The 20,531-nt window shown below is 35.9% G+C and overlaps 4 protein-coding genes across 5 annotated transcripts; 3 read left to right on the forward strand and 1 right to left on the reverse strand.

Moving 5' to 3' along the window:
- Positions 1 to 264: 264 nt before the first annotated feature.
- On the forward strand, positions 265 to 1,098 carry LOC119081548. 2 transcript variants are annotated; one of them, XM_037190570.1, is made up of 4 exons: positions 265 to 526; positions 599 to 701; positions 771 to 884; positions 939 to 1,098. In XM_037190570.1, the coding sequence occupies exons 1-4, from the start codon at positions 467 to 469 to the stop codon at positions 1,007 to 1,009; spliced, it is 348 nt and encodes a 115-aa protein (XP_037046465.1). In that variant the 5' UTR covers positions 265 to 466; the 3' UTR covers positions 1,010 to 1,098. The 2 variants fall into 2 exon arrangements, with proteins under 2 accessions (XP_037046465.1, XP_037046466.1); XM_037190571.1 differs by having other exon boundaries at positions 270 to 526; positions 599 to 671.
- A 1,359-nt stretch (positions 1,099 to 2,457) lies between these two features.
- LOC119081549 (regulator of telomere elongation helicase 1 homolog) lies at positions 2,458 to 5,715 on the forward strand. Its single transcript, XM_037190572.1, has 8 exons — positions 2,458 to 2,659; positions 2,714 to 2,793; positions 2,859 to 3,539; positions 3,613 to 3,816; positions 3,880 to 4,196; positions 4,270 to 4,476; positions 4,539 to 5,205; positions 5,273 to 5,715. Exons 1-8 carry the CDS (start codon positions 2,524 to 2,526, stop codon positions 5,600 to 5,602), a joined length of 2,622 nt encoding a protein of 873 aa, XP_037046467.1. The 5' UTR covers positions 2,458 to 2,523; the 3' UTR covers positions 5,603 to 5,715.
- A 2,837-nt stretch (positions 5,716 to 8,552) lies between these two features.
- Positions 8,553 to 9,637, reverse strand: LOC119081551 (ER membrane protein complex subunit 7 homolog). Its single transcript, XM_037190574.1, has 2 exons — positions 9,230 to 9,637; positions 8,553 to 9,149 (listed from the first exon to the last, which is right to left on the reverse strand). The coding sequence occupies exons 1-2, from the start codon at positions 9,521 to 9,523 to the stop codon at positions 8,757 to 8,759; spliced, it is 687 nt and encodes a 228-aa protein (XP_037046469.1). The 5' UTR covers positions 9,524 to 9,637; the 3' UTR covers positions 8,553 to 8,756.
- A 141-nt stretch (positions 9,638 to 9,778) lies between these two features.
- On the forward strand, positions 9,779 to 16,571 carry LOC119081550. Its single transcript, XM_037190573.1, has 6 exons — positions 9,779 to 10,029; positions 10,130 to 10,267; positions 13,530 to 13,827; positions 13,895 to 14,123; positions 14,191 to 14,271; positions 14,329 to 16,571. Exons 2-6 carry the CDS (start codon positions 10,187 to 10,189, stop codon positions 15,659 to 15,661), a joined length of 2,022 nt encoding a protein of 673 aa, XP_037046468.1. The 5' UTR covers positions 9,779 to 10,029; positions 10,130 to 10,186; the 3' UTR covers positions 15,662 to 16,571.
- The last annotated feature ends 3,960 nt before the right edge of the window (positions 16,572 to 20,531 follow it).

A 20,531-nucleotide genomic window follows, 5' to 3' on the forward strand; every position in this document is an offset into this window, starting at 1 on the left:
GCAGGTCCATGTTGACCAGTTGCTTATCCCATTTTTTCTCCGGCTTCAAACTTTAAGCGTTTCCAACGCTTCAACAGGCTATTTATAGCCACCTGTATATTCAGACAATATACCAACTTAATAATCTCAACATTTTTGGCTATCATGGTATTGCAATCTTGCAATTAATAGTTATAATTCAACAATTGGTGCAAAACATTTTTTTTTTAAATAATCTTATCTTCAAATTGGTTAATATTGTATTGTATACTGATAATATTCGCATATGTACGTACGTACACTCGCATCAAATATTCCATTTCACGCAGAACCATATAATGAATTCATTGGAAAGAAACGATTTGTTTTGAATTAAATTCGCGGACTCAAAAGTGATTTATTTTTTTCTTTCGCTGGTTTATTTACTGTGTTGCAAAAGTTGATTTCAATGAATGATCAGGAAACTCACATTCAGTGAATTAGGAGAATGGACTCGTTTTTAATTTCCTCTTTGATAATTATGCTTGGGTTGATGCTAGGAATAATTGTGAGTAGCGGGCAATAAAATTGCTTCCTTCTAGATTAATTTCTCCAACAATTTGTATACGTTCTCCCAAAGATATCATGCCGCTGGTACATTACAAAAATGGCAATCTTTTCCGAATGGTTTGCAATGCAACAAAGTAGAAGTGGTATGTTAGATTCTATTAGGAATGACAGAAGTAAGTCGTTCCCATAACACTACGATAGCTGCATACGACTTCTGATATTCCTTTGCTTCGTTTTGATAGGCGTACGGAATTCTGAACGAAACGCAGAGCATAATCAAAATCAAATTTATTGCATAGATAGAGATCAGTTGCCGCGCTTAGACTACAATGAAGTTATGAATCAATCCAAAGAAAGTATGGATTTTTTTTTAAATTTTTGAATGTCTTACCGAACGGTACTTGTTTCAGTGGACCTGCCTACTTATGAAGAAGCTGTGAAACAATATCAGAAGCAACCGCCCCAAATCACAGTTGTATAAAATGGAAATATGTGTTGAGTGCATCAGTGCGATCTAAGTGAATTGTTACATTAACGGCAGAAACTTATTAAAATACTTTTCGTCATACATTCAGAAGTTCTTTGTATATGACTAGTTAAGTCTTATTAAATTTAGGATTGAAAAGTCACCGCGGATCCAGCGGACACAAATGTAGGCTACAATTTCGATTTCGAGCATCGATGCCTCTTAATTGGACGAGACACAATTAAGACAATTAATCTGTCATATACTGCCTTTTCTTCTGTTATCGATAACGACGACAAAAAAAAATGACAAGTTCTGGGTAATATGGCCCATTATTATAGTAAAATGCATGTTAAAAAAATTGAAGTACAAGATTTGAAATCAGTGGTGTGTTTGAGATGATTTTTTATTGAATTTCGGCTCATAAATACTCTAGGTACCTCCATGAAATCAATAGATTAAAAATACTTTCATCGATGGAAGTACAGCCAAGGACAGTCAAAAAAGTGTATTTTTATGATTTTCGTGTTTATCGATTTCAGCTGTTTTAACAATACAAATTACAATGGCAAAACAGGTGAAAGCGATGAAACACGTATAGAATAAAAATGCACTTTTTTGACTGTCCCAGGCTGTAATAGACCCAATAATAATACTGGTCGTATGCTTGCCGCATGCAACAGGTGAAGAGGGTACAAGGGTTTAACTGTGGACATAAACCAAATACTATGGCGCCACCTCTGTCGTATCCGTAGATCGAAATCATTATCATTAGGGAACCAAATAATATCTTAGAAACGTATTAAGAATCAGCAAACTTTTTCGCAGGTATGGCCATGTAAAAGTGCTTTAAATTTGATAACAAACTGAATACAGTTTCTGACACAAAAAACAACACTATAAGAAATGGTAGGTGGCAAGAACTATGTATCAAAAACATTTTCCTCAAATTTCTAGCAATAATATGGGCGAATTCATTTGCCTCCGAATCGATGTTGATATCTATTGACTACGAATATCAAATGTTATACTGTCCCACTTTTTGTTATACGGCCATACCCTCGACTTATGGTTCCTTACAATATTTACAATATCGTGTGTATAGATTCAGGTGGTAATGCAGCAATACCGTGGCAAAATGTGTGTCTATATATTCAAATTAACAGGCATATTGCAAGGTTTGTGTTTTATTTGTATTAAAAAAAAGCTGACTGTAGTCTCATTATGCTGATAAGAAATGCTTGTAATTTTAGTGTACCTACATTATTACAGTCGAGAAGAATGTTTTATATTCGGTTGAGTCTGTAAATGTTTTAAAATTCAGGTTTTAGTTTAAAAATATTTTAAAATCAATTAATCTTCAAATCAGAAATAGGTGTAATGGCTGACCGTATGATCATCAAAGTTTAAAAACTAAAATTGAAAAAAATACACTTCATTGACAGCAAGTAAAAACAAACAACCAGTCACCAGTCTTGTTATTGTTTGATTTGTTCATTCATTAGTTTGTTGCTCTTCACTTGGAAATTATGCCGGACATAGTAATCAATGATGTTACGATTAATTTTCCATATGAGAATCCGTACAATGTCCAGCGACTTTATATGGACAAAATTGTTGAATGTCTTAAAGAAAGTAAAAATGGTGTACTGGAATCTCCAACGGGTTGGTAAAATTGATTCATTTGTTGATAGTTTCAATTCAATTGAAAACTCATAGGAACCGGAAAGACCCTCAGTCTGTTGTGTGCCTCATTAGCATGGCTAAAGCAAATAAAAGACCAAGCGGAAATACTTCAGGTAATAATTCCATTTCGATAACACAAAATCGAATCCAAATGTTTGTCGAATTTACAACACTGTAGACTTCGACAAATTCTGAACCTCGGAATGGACTAGAGGTCTCGAATGAGCCTCGAGATGAACTACCAATTGGTGTTACCTCAGCACCAATAATACCAAAAATTATTTACGCCTCACGAACCCACACTCAATTAACTCAAGTCATAAATGAGTTAAAAGGAACGAGCTACAATTACATGAAAGTGGGAGTGTTCGCTTCACGAGACCAGCTGTGCATTCATCCAGAATTGGCATCTGAAACTAATGCAATCAAGACTGAAAAGTGCAAAACAAAGATAAAGAAGAAGCAAGATACAAACTCGCAGTATGATCCCGAAACAAATAGTCAGGGATGTGATTGTTCGTATTACGAACGGTATGAATCTCTACGAAAGGATGAAACATTTCGTGCGGAACGTTTCTATGATAAAATACTTGATGTTGAGGACCTTCGAACTTCCGGTCTGGATCATCGTTTCTGTCCGTACTTTATGTCGAAAACGTTGATAGATGAAGCGGATATAATTTTCATGCCGTACAATTACCTATTGGATCCGATGATCCGAAACTTTATTGGAGTGGAATTAACCGATGCTGTGATAATTCTAGACGAAGCGCATAATGTTCCACAGGTATGCGAAGATTCTGCTTCCATTGAATTCAAATCTACGCATATTTCCGACGCTGTTGAAGAGGTTAAAAAGGAAAGTATTATTATCAACCAATCACGCCTGAATGGTGTCATCGATATTTGAATATATTTTATTCTTTCTGTAGATTGCTGAATTTGCCACCGATAACCTGACCAATCGGGAGTTGAGACCTTCAAATTTCAATCTGTCCGAACTCAACGACTTGGAACAGATTTTACTTCGTTTCGGTAGAGCGATCGATGAGATTCCGTTTTCCCGAAACGACAATGCGATAGAATCTGCGGAATTTGATGGTGACTACATATTCACTGTAATGGAGAACGCCGATGTAACTTATAGATCGAACTTCGCCGACTAAAACCATTAAAAAAAAAAAATTCACTCAAAACAGATTGCCTACCACACTTCGAGGAACATTCTAATGCTGATTCAGAGTGCATTGGAATACGTTGCTGATTGCATTGAGCTTCTTCGTTCAAAGGAAGTTCGGAGCGAAAATCGTTCAAAAGTTATTCTTAACGCTCAGAGTCCCGGTTTGCGAAAGTTTAAAAACATTCTCTGGACGACATTTCCCGCTTGCGGGGACGATTTTCGCGCAGACGTCAAAACACATTATCGAGTGTATGCTACTTGGGATCGATCACCCGTAGTGCATTCGAATGGGCGAACCAAAGTCTTTAACTATTGGTGCTTCAGTCCAAAGTTTGGGTAAAAAGACGATTTCTTTCGATTTTATTTTCCATAATTTACCAACGGAAAATGTTAAATCTATTGATTTCAGCCTGCAATATTTACTTAAAAAGAATGTTCGAAGCATTATTTTTACCAGCGGAACGATGTCTCCGTTACAACCGTTTATAACGTCGTTGGGCATACCAATTGAAGTACAACTTCAAAATGGTCACATCATTGATCCGAGCCAAGTTCTTGTCGAGATCGTTTCGCACGGTCCAGACAGAATAGAACTCTTATCGACTTACTTGAATAGGTTGGGTTTGTGAATATGACAATGAGATGTTTTTCAGTCAAATTTCTTTTTCAATTTTTTAGGTCAAAAAGAAACTATTTAAACTCGCTGGGATGTACAATCTTGAAATTTTGTGGAATCATACCGAACGGACTGCTCATTTTTTTCCCGACGTATGAAATCCTAAAAATGTGCAAAACAAGTTGGCAGAACATGGGCATCTGGAGTCAGATTGAACTGATCAAGCCGATTTTTGTCGAGCCCAAATTTAAAGACGAATTCACGCATACGATGCAGAATTACTACAAACAAATCAACAACGAAACAGCGAATGGGGCAATTTTTATGGCTGTATGTCGGGGCAAAGTATCCGAAGGCCTAGATTTTGCTGACATAAACGGTAGAGCTGTTATTATAACCGGTCTACCACTTGCGCCGTGTTACGATGCCAAAGTAGTACTGAAGAGAAATTACATGGAGAAAAACTACATGGCAACAGGTGAGTCTCTAAGTGGCGAGCAATGGTATCAAATGGAAGCGTCAAGAGCTGTCAACCAAGCTATTGGACGAGTGATTAGACACAGACATGACTACGGAGCAATATTGTTATGTGATTCTCGGTTCGACAAAACCGTTCAAAAGAGGCGACTGTCTCAATGGTTGCAGCGATACGTTCGTAGTGATAGTTCGAGACGATCTTTCGATGCCATAACCAATTCAATATCACAATTTTTCCGAAACCAACGATCGGTATGTGTTTTTGACATCGGGTCTTTTATAGCTATCTGAAAAATGTCTTTTAATGTCATTTCTAAAGGATCCGTTACCAGTTGAAGTTACTACCCAGACCGGGACCCAGTCAGATATCCTGGAAGCGAGGGCTTTCGACACTTCACCTTTGCAGAACAACAGAATGCCTTCAGAGACAAATGGCAACAGTCAAGTGATTAATCTACGAGGGACCTTTCCTGAACCTGAAAGTCCTATAACATCGTTTACCCGACAGATTGCTTCTCTTCCAATATCGTCACCGTTGTCTGAAAATACTCCAGTTACGTTGCGTCCGACTACAGCTGATTCAAATGGGACACCAACCAAACGAAAATGCACAGTTAATTTGAGCCAATGGTTCAATGAACAGCCTTAATTCAGAGTTTTCAATATTTTTGTTTGTATGTTACATTCCACATATTTAATTGTTACCACGCCGTTTATGTGCCATTGAAATATACATTTTGTAAATAACATAAAAAACACTCCTATTGATGGCGCCACAGTTTAATTCTTTAGTCCGGTCATTATTTCCCTGATGAATGAATCTCGGAACATAATTTTTGTATCGGAAAAATCATCAGGTGTTGTTACCACAAACTCTTTGGCTATATCTATGGCCACATGATAAAAGTCGCGAAAGTCCACAAATATTGCCCTTAGGGCAATATTTATATATTTTCGACCCCTCTCGTGCGGGCGTCCTTTATGTACAGTTTTTTTTATTGTGTAAACTGACCCCAACCCTTTCTAATATTTAAACATTTACAGACCGCAGACGATGCAGTCACTAAATGTCTAACGTCAATTGTTTAAAATATCGCCAAAAAATTTTGACTTGCAAGAGAACATCAGATCAATGTTTTCTGGGTTGAGAAGAAAGAGAACGTGGCATTTGTCAAGGATCTTCATTTTTTAATGTCGTTCCGGCTGTTCATCTTATTTTATAAATATTTAATTAAGGACAGTATCAGTGAATTTATCAAAACAGTACGAGCAACAACGTTACGTGATAATGAATGGTACGACGACGAGCTTAAAAAACAAAGGAATAAGAGGGACATATCCTACAAGGTGGCGATTATCCTTTCTTCATCAACCTCATGGAAAAGATATAGAGTCGAACGAAACGTCTATTCATCAATGTTAAGTGATAAAAAAAGAATTTTCTTTGAGAGTAAATTGAGCGACGCGAATGGTGACAGTAAACAAACTTGGAAGATAATAAAACAAATGCTGAAAGGAAAACTTAACAATGAAATAACGGCTGTTGAAATCGAAGGCATCAAGGAGACCGACACCATGAAAATTAGTGAAGGACTAAACAAATATTTCATCGAAAGTGTGGAGCAAATAAACAAGAGCATCAATCCAACAGCGCAACAGTCCAACCCACCAGCACAGCAAACAAATCAAAATCAAAATGGAGCGAACAACGATAATAATAATGTGGAGTTCCGGTTCAGAAGCGTTTCGAGAACCTCAATTGAAAAGTTTTTGACTGAACTAAAGAACAAAAGAGATGCCGATTATATGAATCCGAAGATTATAATCGATTCCATCCCGACTACTGGACAATTGTTAGAGCAAATAGTTAATGAATCTCTTCGAGATGGTGAGGTGTCGAGTATTCTGAAGGTGTCAACGGTTGTACCAGTACCAAAAGTTCATAGACCGACATTGGCAGAAGATTATCGGCCGATAAACTCGCTAGGAACGCTCGAAAAATTGTTGGAAGCAATCGTGAAAGAACAACTTATGGAATTCATTGAGAAAAATCAATTGCTGACGGTAAGTCAATCCGGTTATAGGAAGCAACACTCGTGTGAAACCGCTATAAGCTTAGTGATCGCGAATTGGAAAGAAGCGAAAGATAATAACGATTTCGTTCTTTGTGTCTTTCTAGACCTAAAGAGGGCTTTTGAGACAATAGATAGACAAAAGTTGTTGGTGAAGTTAAAAAGATTTGGGATTAAGAATAGTGCGCTAAAGTGGTTCGAGAGTTATTTAGATAGTCGAAAACAAACTACGAAAGTGAATGGACAAGTCTCTAGACCCCGTCACAACAAGATTGGGATTCCTCAGGACTCGATTATCGGCGCCATTTTGTTTATAATTTACATAAATGATATGCCCGAAGTCCTTAGTGAAGTAGCGATCAACCTGTTCGCGGACGATACCTTGCTTTATATCTCAGGTAAAAGTGTGAACCAATTAACGGACATAATGAACAGAGAGTTAAATATTGTGTTTGAGTGGCTAAACGAAAATAAATTAAAGCTTAATGTAGACAAAACGAAATGTATGCTCATTAATAACAGGAGTAGACTCAGTGAAATTCAGCTGTTTATAAATGGTGAAAGGATCGAAAAAGTGGACTGTATGAAATATCTGGGTGTAATGATAGACAGTAAATTAACTTTGAATGAAAATGCCTTGTATGTATGCAAAAAGCTTGCAAAGAAAATTGGTCTTTTCGGCAGAATTGCCAAAAACTTAACGTTTGCTGTAAGAATGAGTGTGTATAGGAGCATCATCTCACCTCATTTCGATTTTTGTTCATCACTTCTAATGTCAGCTAATCAACAATGCAGAACTAAACTACAGCGGTTACAGAATCGAGCCATCAGAGTTGTATTAAGATGCAGTAAATACACCAGTACTGCATTGATGTACGAAGCATTGGATATCATGAATTGCAAACAACGATTTCTATTCAATACACTGAAACTGGTCTTCAAGATAAAACAAGGACTAGTGCCGGAATACATCTCGAACAGAATCGACAAAAGTGGCGGTACCCATGGTTACAACCTCAGGAACAACGGTGACTTCAAACTACCATTGTACAGGAAATCATGCACCCAAAGGATGCTGTTATATGAAGGTTTAAAGTGTTTTAATGAATTGCCTAGCGAATTGAAAGGAGAAAGAGTTTTTAAAAGATTTGTCTTTAATTTGAAGTATTTGTGTAAGACTATGACGTAAATTCAAGGGATCAGTTTTTCAATTTTTCTAGAATTTGAGTAAATTTAATTGATTGAATTATTTCTTTAATGGACTAAAGGATTATCAATGAATATGAGTGTATGAATATGTATGTAAAGGAATAGCATTGCTAAATAAATGGATTATTATTATTATTATTATTAATTGGGCGATTATTTTAAGTCATCAAGACGACGGTGTGACCTTGTGATCTTGTCGAGGATCTTGTAGTTTGATTGTCGGTTTGTTCGAAAGAGTAAGTTATCTCACTTGAATATTGCTAGTGAGTGTGCATACAAAAAACCAATGGCACAGTCATCCTTTTAAACTTTTATCAGGTGTTGGATTTAATGAATTTATTTAATTTAATTTATAAAATTGTTGAAGATATTTCTTTACAATTAAGTCCTAAATTTAGTTAATATTCGAGCAAAACGCTCGGATTAACATCGAAAAACAAAACTCCCGTTGAGTTTACTCTGGTTGACAACATTATAACCACTCAACAAACACATTTAGACTAGAACACAATTCATTAAATATCAATTACGTTTTTTGTTGGTTTTCGACACAGTCTTCGCTTTGTCATCTTTCTTTGGTGCACCGCCAGAGAACCACGATGTGATCATCTCACTAATTTCAGGCATTTCGCTCGTCATTTTGTTGATATTCAGATTTTCCATTTCTTTCTTTGTTTCCGGATCGCTCATCATACGTGGTAGAATAAGCATCAGCAGCAACGGTAAGATCATCATCAGTACCATTGGACTGAATAGGAAATCGGTGATTTTCCACTGTTCTCTAGTTTGGAAATACTTGAATCGGGTAACCGCCTTCAATTTTAACGGATAGGGCACTTGAATCACTTGGGACGGTTGCACGTAGTTCAACTTTCGAGCTCTGAATTTTCCTTTCGGATTAATTTCCACACGAACCTATAGCAAACGGGTTTAATGGTATCGTGTCACATTGATGAAATATTCATGAGCGACAGCAATGTATATTTTGTACTTACTGACTCATACATGTAATCCGGATTGATAATTTCCACCACGTAGCTGCCCGACGGCACATTGCTGATGAAAAATGTACCATCCTCTTTCAAATAGCCATTGTATTCACCATTGTTGATGCTGATGGCAGTATCTTTTTGCCAATTTACATTGGATGAGTAAATTTCGGGAGAATAAACTTTTCCCTCGATTGTAAATCGTCCGGACTCTTCTGTTAAATCGTCCACATCTAGATCAGCGATCGCAAAACTAACAAGCGATGTTAAGAGTATACTCAAATATGCTCCGTAAAGCATTGTGACAGCTTTTTGACTTGTTTTTTACACTAAATTTATTTTCTATTTTAGTTTTGCAGGAACGGTGTGTAAATTACAGTGACATTTCTCGTGTGACGACGGTGATGACATTAATTTTTGTACTTCAAAAATATATGAGATGAGATACGTCTATGTCCCGATAACATGAAACGCCTTATCAACCGTCAATATTCCATGATTCCAGTTCAATGGTTCAACGATTTTGCGCACTGAACGGATTGTGAATTGTTTTCAACATTTTAATTCTGCTCTATAGCCATACTGGCGGGTTTTTGTTAGCAAAACAAGTCCAAATTTTTGTTTCATTTTTTTTCCAACGCTCGTTGTAAGAGCGTGGACTTTTCTTTTAAAAATTGCTTATATTAATGAACCTTTGCCAGTAGCCACCCAAATAGTTATCGGTTTAATTTTGAAAATCCACAAAATTCGATTTATTGTGAGAATCTGTCCATCATAAACCATGCATGGCGTCATTATTTACTAAGGTAAGGATCATCAATCATAACAACAATGCAAATTTCTTGGAATTCTCGAGCACAAATACATTTAATTGAATTTTATTTTTAAAATTTGTGATTGTTTCAGTCTCATAAATTTTAACAACGCTCAGTAATAAAAGCAGAGGACTAATACGATAGAAAGATGGGTCATAATGAGATCACAATGGACATGGACGTTAAAATGGATTTGAAGGAGAAGAAAGTTGAATATTTTCAATTGAGGGTGAGTGTTGTGCATATACAGTTATTTCGTTGTAAAATATTGGAATGCAGTCAAGAAAAACTGTCTGCAAGTTGTTTGTGTTGAACTGGCCCAAAAAGTGGATAACAAACTATTGTTCGATATGAAAAAATTTCACCTTCAATTCCAATTACATTTTCAAAACAAGTAAATAATAATAGCCGAAACCAGCATTTAAAAATCACATTCGATGTTTTGTAATTTGTTGTCGATTAACCATAGCAGTTTAGTCCAGTGCACTGCAGAATTATACGATAATACTTTTTACAAACGACAAGCATGTCATAGACCTATATAGCCTGTAGTCATGATTTGCAAACTTCACTCGACTATTTGCACATTGTTTACACGGCAAAAAAGGTGTTGAATACATTTTAGAAAATCAAGAGTCATCTGAAATGCACACAAAATTTACCGTCCTACGTAAATTATACCTCGAATTATACATATAACCGAAAATGTATAAAAATTATGTGTTACACCTATATACCATCGACGATAAATAATATGCATTCTTAAAATTGAATAAACAAACAAAAATAACATGAATGATGACGTCAGTGATGTGTATTATTGTCCATTACAAAACTGAAAACATATTTTTATTGACTGTTTACAATCCATCATCTGTTGATTTATTTTGGACGCGATTCGTTTATTTGTTTTTTCTTTTAATGCTGGTGTAAAATCAGTCCTTTTACAAAGTTATATGTTACGAATTAGATGTTGAATATTAAAATTTTCGGAATTTGTCGATATTTGTGAGATATTGACGACACATAATGTAGCAACATTATTCATTCTTGGAATATTATTTTGGAAATTACATGTTGATAAGTAGTAGTTTTTCGATGTAAAAAAAAATCGGTATCCTAAAGTACATGCAATAAAAACCCAGATTTTCCCAACTGTTATCGCCACACTACAACAAATTATTTTACAAATTTATTGCTTTAAATGCACGTTTTCGCTGCTGTCCCAAAACCTACAAATCTTTATAAAAACAAGGCATTAGAACAGTCGGAGCGTTTGCTGCGACTTAGCCCCGTACGGCCCGTAATTCTATTTCGTCCGTAACCATAATACGTCCGTAGCCGTAATTCGCCCGGAACCCTAATACGTCTACAACCCTCTAATGCGTCTGTTACCAAAATGCAAGTCAAGTTGGGCATGGTCAAAACTGAAAGTTTTCATTTTTAAAATTGCGCATAGCGCAATTACGAAAGCCCGTACGAAGTACCTCTCAAATAAAACCAACAATTTACGACATTATTTTAGAAACCCAAAATTTTTTGCCAACTTTCCATTGGGTATTCAATTACCTCTCAAATGAAACAAAAACTAGCAAAATCGGATTTACTCGATTTATGTACAAAAAACACTTAGGGCCGAGTAACGACCTTTGAGCCCTCCCAACAAGCCCACGTTGCATCTTACCCCAAAACAATGTTCAGCAACTTTGTTCTACTCGTTAATACCTTTCATTTAATACATCACAAGCAGCTATTGTGTGCGTATTTCGGTAGATACCGTCGAAAGACTGAAAAACACCTATAGGGCCCTAGCTCTGGAAGGGTCGACATTACCATGCCCATTTTCGAACTTGACCTTACTTTTGTCGATACCAATCGGGGAAAAAAAGAATTTTCAAAAAAGGTTGTGATTTACTCAAGCTAGAGGACGGACGGAAATTTTTTCTATTGCGGATTCGTCATCTATTAACATAACCAAATGCTTTGCCCTTACTGTCTCCTTCCAATTCGACGTGTTACAAACGGCATATTAATCTTATAAGCCCCCAGTACTTCGTACGGCGCTAAAAATATGTATCTAGGCCGTAAGGTCCGATTTATAGTAGAATTAGATTGAAACGTCGAGTAATAGAAGCCTAGGATCAGACTGTTCTCGAACTTGAATTTGATCTGAGTAAAAAAACAAAACTAATACCTTTGTCCGATCCTAATGATATGCAAATACAATTTCACTGGATCACAGTGAATATATCGAAGGCTTTTTAGTTAATTTTTCCTTCTAGACTAAGAGAAAGGTATATCCCATTAACAATCGAGGGGATAACCACCGCCTAAAATTGTGTACCACAAATACCAATTCCATATACAATTTGAGTCAATACTAAAAATTCATATTCAATACCAAAAATGCAGTTTCCTAAAATTCCACTAAAAATTACAATATTTCCAAAAGTTCCAACTAACAATTTCATCAATTCCACAAACTCCATTCAAAACCAAAATTCCATTTTTTTTTTCTTCAAAAATTCGAATATTTCCAAAAAATACCAACGATTCCACTCAATACCAAATACGCCGTTTATTACCAAAAAAATCCAAGACTTTCAAAATTCCGACAATTCGTCCGATTCCACTCAATTTATTAAATAATTCATTAGACTCATCTCTGTCATTGTTAATGAATATTCTTAACTTTGATTGTTAACGTACTGCCTTGATGAACCTTACTTTCCTGGAAAGCAGCATTATTGTGAAAACAAAACCGATCAATCTGAACTGTTACGAATCGTCCAATAGTCCTTCATTCAAACCTTCAACTAGGGCAAGTGAAAATACATGGAATTTCTATCTCGTAAGGCTATACTATTACCTGATTAGCTCAGACTCTCCTGTAAGGCAAATTGCGTTGTTTGATTGTATTGGATTTGCTATTCTCTTTTGCTCTTTGCGCTTGCCTTGTACAATCAACTCCTTTACATGCTCCCCTCACATACTCTTCAGTGTGTTAATGTTATAATGTGATTGAATATTAATTGAAAATAAGGAATTAATTTCCTCATTCAAAGGCAATTACTAATTCGATAAAACATTCATGATCTGAGAACTATCAAAGCATAATACGCAATGTGTATAACACAGCACAATCAATATAAGTACATTGATTTGAGTATCACAAAGAACAAGAATTCATATCTGAAGTAGGAAATTCTACTTGTAAAAGTCTGTAGAACCTTGCAATGCATTTTTACCATTCACTTTTTACTTATCTTATAATATGCGCAATATCTCAAATTACTCAAAGAAATTATGAATAATTCCAGTTTGCGAAATTCTAAAAGTCATATGGGGACTTTAAGTGAGATGCGAGATAACATAAATTATTCTTGTTAAATAAACTGTTACTCAGCCTTCTCTTAGTGTGAAAATTGATTTACTTTTTATATTTATTAAGCTAACTCTAGTAACCGAAAAACGATTTACCTTTCTTTCAGACATGGACCAGATGCACCGTCAAAATTGAAGCCATCAAATACATTCCATGTTTCGTAAAAATAACCTTGATTCAAAACAGCAATGACGAGAACTCGAATGTAGTGATAAAAATCAATGTACCGGGACTAGGCGTCCAACTGGCGAGTTCTCGTTCGAAGGACTATTCTTACGGTTTATTCTGGACACAACACCGTAAAAATTGCTGCATGTTTTTTGCGTTGGACTCAAAGGTCAATTTGGATCGTCACATTAATTGGGTTCAAAATTCGATAATCAATTTGGAGATTCATCGAAGAGGTAAGGCTTACAGATAGAAATATTAGACGTTTCATTGAATGAGTGTACATCAATTCGGGTTTTTCAGAAATGTTAGAATCGCGACGCGCCAGTCGTGCTAGCAGAATCGATGACAGTGTTGTACGGTCTTTAAACTCATCCCTTGATTGTGAAGCCGGAATATGTAACGATACTCAAGATATTAGGGACATTAACGACATCCTTGGACCACTTCCAAACTTACCTGATTCCAATATTAATTGGTCCAGAAGAATTTCGACAACATCCGAAATTTACGAAGAGATTGGTGACGGACGGTATGTCTGAAGGAATGAAAACCATTTTTCCGATCTCCATTGAAACGATTTTTCTAAAATTTAACAGGAACATCAATCGAAAAATGTCACGAACATCCATTGCATCCGGCATTTATGAAGTAATGACATCGCCTGTTATTCCGACGGAGTAAGGTTTCAAGCTTATCATTAAAAGCAACTCTCACTTACAGAATTTTAATTGCAGTGAAACTGCACGAATGCTGGAAGAAATGCCCCCTCCACTTCCACCTCCGAGACCTCGCGTAAATACTCAAACCGAAATCAACCGTACATACACCAATCCCGAATCAATATCGTTGAAGAAACGGAAGCGAAACATCTTCGAAACAGTGTTCTCTCGCCACAAGAGCATACACAAACGGAAAACACCGAAATCGAAAGGACAGACAGCCACAGCAGAGTCTCCAGCAATCGAACTGATTCGCAGTCATCGAATGAGCTACTCAAGTCCAGATCTTCGTAAAGTGGATGTGGAGGTGGATGTAACCGACTGTGTCAAAGAATTCGAAAACGAACTTATGGCACGTTCCAGTGCCACGGAATTTTCCATTCGCAACGAAAACAGTTTTCTCGATTCGACTATAAGTGACAAGGAAGTTTTCGATGACGAGCGAAATATATCGGAGAACATTTTGTCAAGCTACAACATTTCGTGCAACGATTCAAAGGTCAATTTGGTTGGTTCGAATTTCAATGCCAAAATGGAGACAAAGTCAGTGGCTACAATTATCGACTGTCCGTCTGGATATTGTCAAATGGCTCCGATAATTCGTAGTAGCTCAGCAACTTCACCTGTATCAGCGCCTGAACTGCCGCCAAAATCTCCATTCTTTACCGAGAATTGCAGTCAACAGCTAAGTCCCGTAGATGCGACCAAAACGATTACCTTCTGCCGTGATTATGGAGTAGAAGCCAGTCTACAGAACTTCGAAAATTTGACAATTTCCAAAGGAAGCAGCAGAAAATCATCCAGAAGCTCTAAAGCTATGTCATCGCACAATTCCTCAGATCAATCAAAATCGAAAAAGTCTACACCAAAGAAACCGAACAATTCATTTGACGAGAAATATCCATCGTACTATCCGAATGATGTGCAGAAAACGCCACTAAACAATCATCGGAAAAACGATGCAATTGACTTTTTAGCCAAACCGAGTACGCCAGAAAGAGCCGAAAATTTATATATAGCCACCCCACGCCATGGGACCAATCGCAGTACAAAGACACCGAGAGAATCACCGACAAAACCGATAGTATCGTCCAGTGCTACCGAATTGCTGACTCCATCGACGAAATCATCAATAACCGAAACCATATCAAGCGGTTCGCCACTTTTTTATCCTAAATATGCGACCGTAACGCCACTGAAGGAGTCAGTTAGCTGTAAAAAAGTCACTGACATAGCCAGCAGTATGAAACGCTTTTCATCACTTCCACGTTTCAAGAAGATTGATTTTTCACCGTTAAAGATGAAAATCAATAGCGTTTTGCAGCGTCACAATCCAGACCAGATGTGATATTCAGTGTTAGGGTTCGGTTATCCGTATTTCTACTCTTTCACTGCACTGAATACACATCGTTAAAAATGACATTCGATGAAACTAAAGTTTTATTGAGGTCGAATCTATGAATTTCATTAAGTTATTTTCGCATTTATTTTCCTGAAAAGCCTTACTTCTGGACAAGGTTTTTCATTTATTTTCCGATCAAACCTCATTTTTATCATTACGTCAATTTAGCTAAAAAAAAGTTGTTAATTGTATTGATTGACTTTATTGAATAGAAAAAAAAATCTTCACTTTTATAGCTAATTAACGCTCCATTAATTAATTGACCATTACAATGACAGCCCATTCCATTAGTCTGATTTCGGATCAAATATCTGAAAATCGATTTCACATTGGCGTTCTTAAGATCAATTTCTATTGAACGTCTTCAATCTTTTAGAAACGGCAAGTGTGTCATGGCGAAATCATTAAATCTGTGACATCATTTGTATCTCCTATGTTTGAAACAAAATCTATTACTTCAATATTTTTATCACCAATTTTGACTAGCTAGAGCTCATCGCTTATTCTTGTTGTCATTGTCGATAGCAAATGATTAGCCGTTTCTATAAGGTTTCTTCCGCAGAAAGTTTAAGTTTTATTTTCTAATTTTATTTTATTTTGATTTGAATCGCTTTTATTCAATTAAAAACTTTTAGTTATTTTTTAATCAGACTGACAAGTGAAATTGCATCTACCCTATTTGTTAAGTCTTAAGTGATCAGGACTCTGACCCTGGCCATGAAATTGTCTTCGTTTTATTTATTATTCCAAAAATCTGCTAATTTCACTTTGCTAAATTTTTAATAATTGTGCTAATTATCGAATGTGTTAAGTGCTTACAAACCGTGGTTTGTGTGATAAAATATTTGTAAATGTGGAAAAAAAACTCTAATTTATCCAAGCTAAGACTATGTATAGTATACGAATTAAGTAACTACAAAGAAACGCCTCGAATTATTATTTGTTTGAAAATATTTAGTACCAATAAGCTTCAAGTCCACTAGCTTTTAAACGAAAAGAAAAAGACAAAAAAACAAAAATGCTGTGATTATATTTTGTACAAAAAGGAAACTCTAATTATGTAGTTGTGCTTAGACAAATCGTAATTCGTGAACGTAAACGGAACTGAATTTTAATTAAAGAATAAAATTTTATATGACAAAAATATCGTGCGAACACAACGCAAATCAAAAATATGAAGAGAAAAATAAAAAAAAACTTATCGAAAAGCTTCATTGTTTCTTCTTTTTGTTGTTGTTATTGATTTAAATTTAATAAAAAGCTTTATGTATGCTACACTAGACATGACTAATTCAGAATAATTTTTAAATCGAAACTGTTAAATAGAAAATCGAAAATATTGTTTAAAACGCTCAATATGTGTGGCAGGACGTTTTGTACATTTGTTGCTTTACAGAGATTTTCGGTTCGTAATGATTAATGAAGACTATTCGAAAACGTTTTTTATATGTAAATAAAAACTGCTACTGAAAACCATTTGTGTAAGTTTCAATTGAAGGCAAATAGTTTTTAGACCCGTACGAAGTACTGGGGTCTTATAGGTTTACGCATACGTTTGTAACACGTCGAATTGGACTCCCTGAGTAAGGGGAAACCTATTGTGGTTGTCTAGAGATGCCAAATCCGCGAAAAAAAAAATGTCCGTCTGTCCGTCTGTCTGTCTGCACGATAACTTGAGTAAAACGCATCCGACTTTGAAAATTCTTTTTTTTCCCGTTTGGTAATGTCAAAAGACAGGCTAAGTTCGAAGATGAGTGATTTTGGATCGACCCCTCCCGAGCTGTGGCCCAATAAGTGCTTTACGGTTTTTCGAAGATATCTCCGGACATTTAAACGTTAAACTTGTAAATGATACGTCAAATAAAAGGTATTTACAATACCGATCGACAAAAAAAAAGTTTATGGAAATCGGATGACCGACTCTTGAGTTAGACCCCTTGGTGTGGAACAGACACAGGGCGGCAAGCAGTTTTTGCTTGTAGGTCGGCCACATTTGAACATATTTCGTCTGTTTTAGCTTTATTAGATAGGTATTGACCGTACCAATCAGGGAAAATTTTTTTTATGAAATTATGTTCTCCGGAGCGTGAGCTAGGTCTCTTGGAGTGAGCTCTTATCTGGCTACTCGGAAGTACAGTGAACGTGGTGTATTTTGACAATATCTCGAGTAAATTTTGACCAAATTTCATGAATTTTTTTTTGTTTGAAAGGTATTAACGAATGTAAAGCGTCGGTACTATTTCCGGTCTCCTAACAAAATGGCTGCCGGCGGCCATATTGGATTTTAGTAAAATAGAAATATCTTGGGAAAAATGATACTTAGAGAGTTTCTGTTAACATGGAAATAATTTGTTATGTGTGTGGGGTTTCGGGGATTCCATATACGGACATCTATATATACCTATATACAGCTATATTGAGCTATATACAGGCATATAGAGCTATATAATAGCATATTCATCTGTGAAATGTTTATTTATGGGTAAATATAGCGGTATACAGCTGTTTAAATAGGAATTTATGAAATTTGTCTTCGTACGGGGCTGTCTATATTGCCTCCGGCAATTTAGTTGTATATGATAACAAGGCAAAGAGTGGATAATGTAAGTGATTTTAAAGGGAGAATAGTTTTTCAGCAGAGAAGAAACTGAAGTAAGAGAAATGAAGAGTTTCACATTAAAGGCTTTTGATACGAATAGGTGTTTCGTACGGGTCGGCGTTAGCTATGTTTTACATATGTGCCTTGGCACTTTCGCTTCGGGCGACATTAACTAAAATCAATCGTCCAAGGCAGGTATGCAATTTTTCATGCAAATGAACGAAAACTGGAGAAAAAAATCCAAAATGTATCTCATTTTCGTCCGCAAAGCATTTAATAGTTATTTGTTCAACGAGTGAAGAAAAGTTGGAAATCGCATTTTGAGAGTCACCCGAGGTAAACACAACGTCTTTCCCAACAAAGACTTCCGAAGTTTCAGCGGAGGGGAGAAAATAAACACATGAAAACGAGAATTTTCATTTTTATCCCGAGTTATGTAATGGATTTCAAGCTTTCGCTAAAAGTAGAAAGATAAATTTTTGCTGATCATCTGCTTTCCATAGAAAGGCGAGAAAGAGATGCACCCTGATGCACCAAAACTATTCAATAAATTTTCATGTTTCAGGGTTTTGCAAAAAAAATTCTCGGTTTTTCGGCCCCTTACATGAAGAGTTGGATACGTATCTGTTGTGGACGGTTCATTTTAAGCACTTTCGCTTGTCGCCCTCACTTCGTTGGGCTAAAACTCGCAAGATTGCCCAAAATATACCTTCCGCAACAGATACGTAAATAACTATTACTTTGCTCAAAAACGTAAGATAACTTTACTTCACGGCTGCCAAACTTTATCTCAAACTTGCAATGTGGGAAATGATGAAAATCGGCTACGCCTCAGTCGACAAATTTCACCCATTAGTAATTTTGTGCATAGGAAGGATAGGAAGTTAGCAAGACTAAAGTATTGTTTGAGAAATGTCGACATTATAGATACAATTCGCTAGCCTGATCCCTTTCATCATTAATTATAAGGAGTTCATACAATGATGTGAAGCTATAACAGTGCCGTTTTTTTGATATACTCACTTCACAAGTTTATTGCCATGAAACCATATTTTATCAACTGGTATGTACCTTAAATGAGCCCCTTGAGCTCTAGGGAAAGTGGAACGATTTACTTTTAACTCTTTCTTATCAGTCTTCATTCTATTTCTGATGTTGTCCAGTTGTTAGAATTTATTCCAAGGCTAAAGAAGCCGACAAAATAAATTGCAAATATATATCGTCTGATGATGTGGTATATTGTATACCGTATGGCGGTTTTACTATTTTGAATGGGCATTGGGCATGGCATGAATCGTTTTATGTACGGATTTTTCTGCTTGTATTACACTAAAAGTATTCAATGTAATATCTTGGTCAACCAATTGATGAAACTGAATCCGATTTGAAAACCAAACGCACTTCAAGCATCAGTACTGAAACTGGACAGTGTATCAAACACCTCATTTTTAAATACAAAATCATGCTCTATTTGGCAACGTCATCAAAAACTCTTTTGCTTGAAGTGCGTTAGGCCAAAGTATAAAAAAGACGTATTATTGGCAAATATTTAAACTTATGAACTGATGTCTTACGAACACTATTACTCGACCTAATCTATCTATTGTCAAAGGATCATAGGAACTTCAAATTTAAACTAACAATTTGACTGACAAACTGTTAAAACAGAAGTAGTAATTTATTTAACCGGTGTATGTCGATCACTGAAATATGCTTACGGTTTGTAAAAGGTTAAAAAATTTCAGTTTCATAAATTTAACTACAATTGTTAAAAGTTTCCTATGTGCAGAATAAGCACCAGCTGATCTACTAACACAGACTTACTGTATGATAAAAATTCAAAACACATTCTGAACATTTTTTTTGTGCGCGCATAGATGATATGACGTTAACGTAGAAATGCACTGTGTGTAGGTTGTCTTTGAATTGTTTACAATACAAAGTGTTTTTGTTTGTACACCAGCTGGTGATATTCAGCTGGTGCTTATTCTGCACATGGGAAACTTTTAACAATTGTAAATTTTGTAGCGGTGTCGCGTATGGTGTATTGTTGTCTATTTGTTCAGTAGATTTTTTTTTCTCGAAATTTTCGGAACCAGAGAATTCCCAAATTCTAGTAAAAGACTCGCTGTGGTGGATTACTCTTCAAGTAATTTTCAGGGGATTATCTAAATGATATAACAAAATAAATGAATTCGATCACGACCTGAACGCGCA

This window comes from Bradysia coprophila, unplaced genomic scaffold (genome assembly GCF_014529535.1).
Source record: "Bradysia coprophila strain Holo2 unplaced genomic scaffold, BU_Bcop_v1 contig_358, whole genome shotgun sequence".
In the NCBI taxonomy this organism is placed as follows: Eukaryota; Metazoa; Arthropoda; class Insecta; order Diptera; family Sciaridae; genus Bradysia; species Bradysia coprophila.

Excerpts from the sequence above, each read along its gene's own strand:
- LOC119081548 (XM_037190570.1), top strand. The coding sequence starts at position 467 with ATGGACTCGTTTTTAATTTCCTCTTTGATAATTATGCTTGGGTTGATG. Across the intron at positions 527-598 it reads GGTTGATGCTAGGAATAATT|ATATCATGCCGCTGGTACAT; the intron begins GTGAGTAGCGGG and ends GTTCTCCCAAAG. Across the intron at positions 702-770 it reads TTCTATTAGGAATGACAGAA|GCGTACGGAATTCTGAACGA; the intron begins GTAAGTCGTTCC and ends TCGTTTTGATAG.
- LOC119081549 (XM_037190572.1), top strand. The coding sequence starts at position 2,524 with ATGCCGGACATAGTAATCAATGATGTTACGATTAATTTTCCATATGAG. Across the intron at positions 2,660-2,713 it reads TGTACTGGAATCTCCAACGG|GAACCGGAAAGACCCTCAGT; the intron begins GTTGGTAAAATT and ends GAAAACTCATAG. Across the intron at positions 2,794-2,858 it reads ACCAAGCGGAAATACTTCAG|ACTTCGACAAATTCTGAACC; the intron begins GTAATAATTCCA and ends ACAACACTGTAG.
- LOC119081550 (XM_037190573.1), top strand. The coding sequence starts at position 10,187 with ATGGGTCATAATGAGATCACAATGGACATGGACGTTAAAATGGATTTG. Across the intron at positions 13,828-13,894 it reads TTTGGAGATTCATCGAAGAG|AAATGTTAGAATCGCGACGC; the intron begins GTAAGGCTTACA and ends CGGGTTTTTCAG. Across the intron at positions 14,272-14,328 it reads TCGCCTGTTATTCCGACGGA|TGAAACTGCACGAATGCTGG; the intron begins GTAAGGTTTCAA and ends TTTTAATTGCAG.
- LOC119081551 (XM_037190574.1), bottom strand. The coding sequence starts at position 9,523 with ATGCTTTACGGAGCATATTTGAGTATACTCTTAACATCGCTTGTTAGT. Across the intron at positions 9,150-9,229 it reads CGGATTACATGTATGAGTCA|GTTCGTGTGGAAATTAATCC; the intron begins GTAAGTACAAAA and ends CGTTTGCTATAG.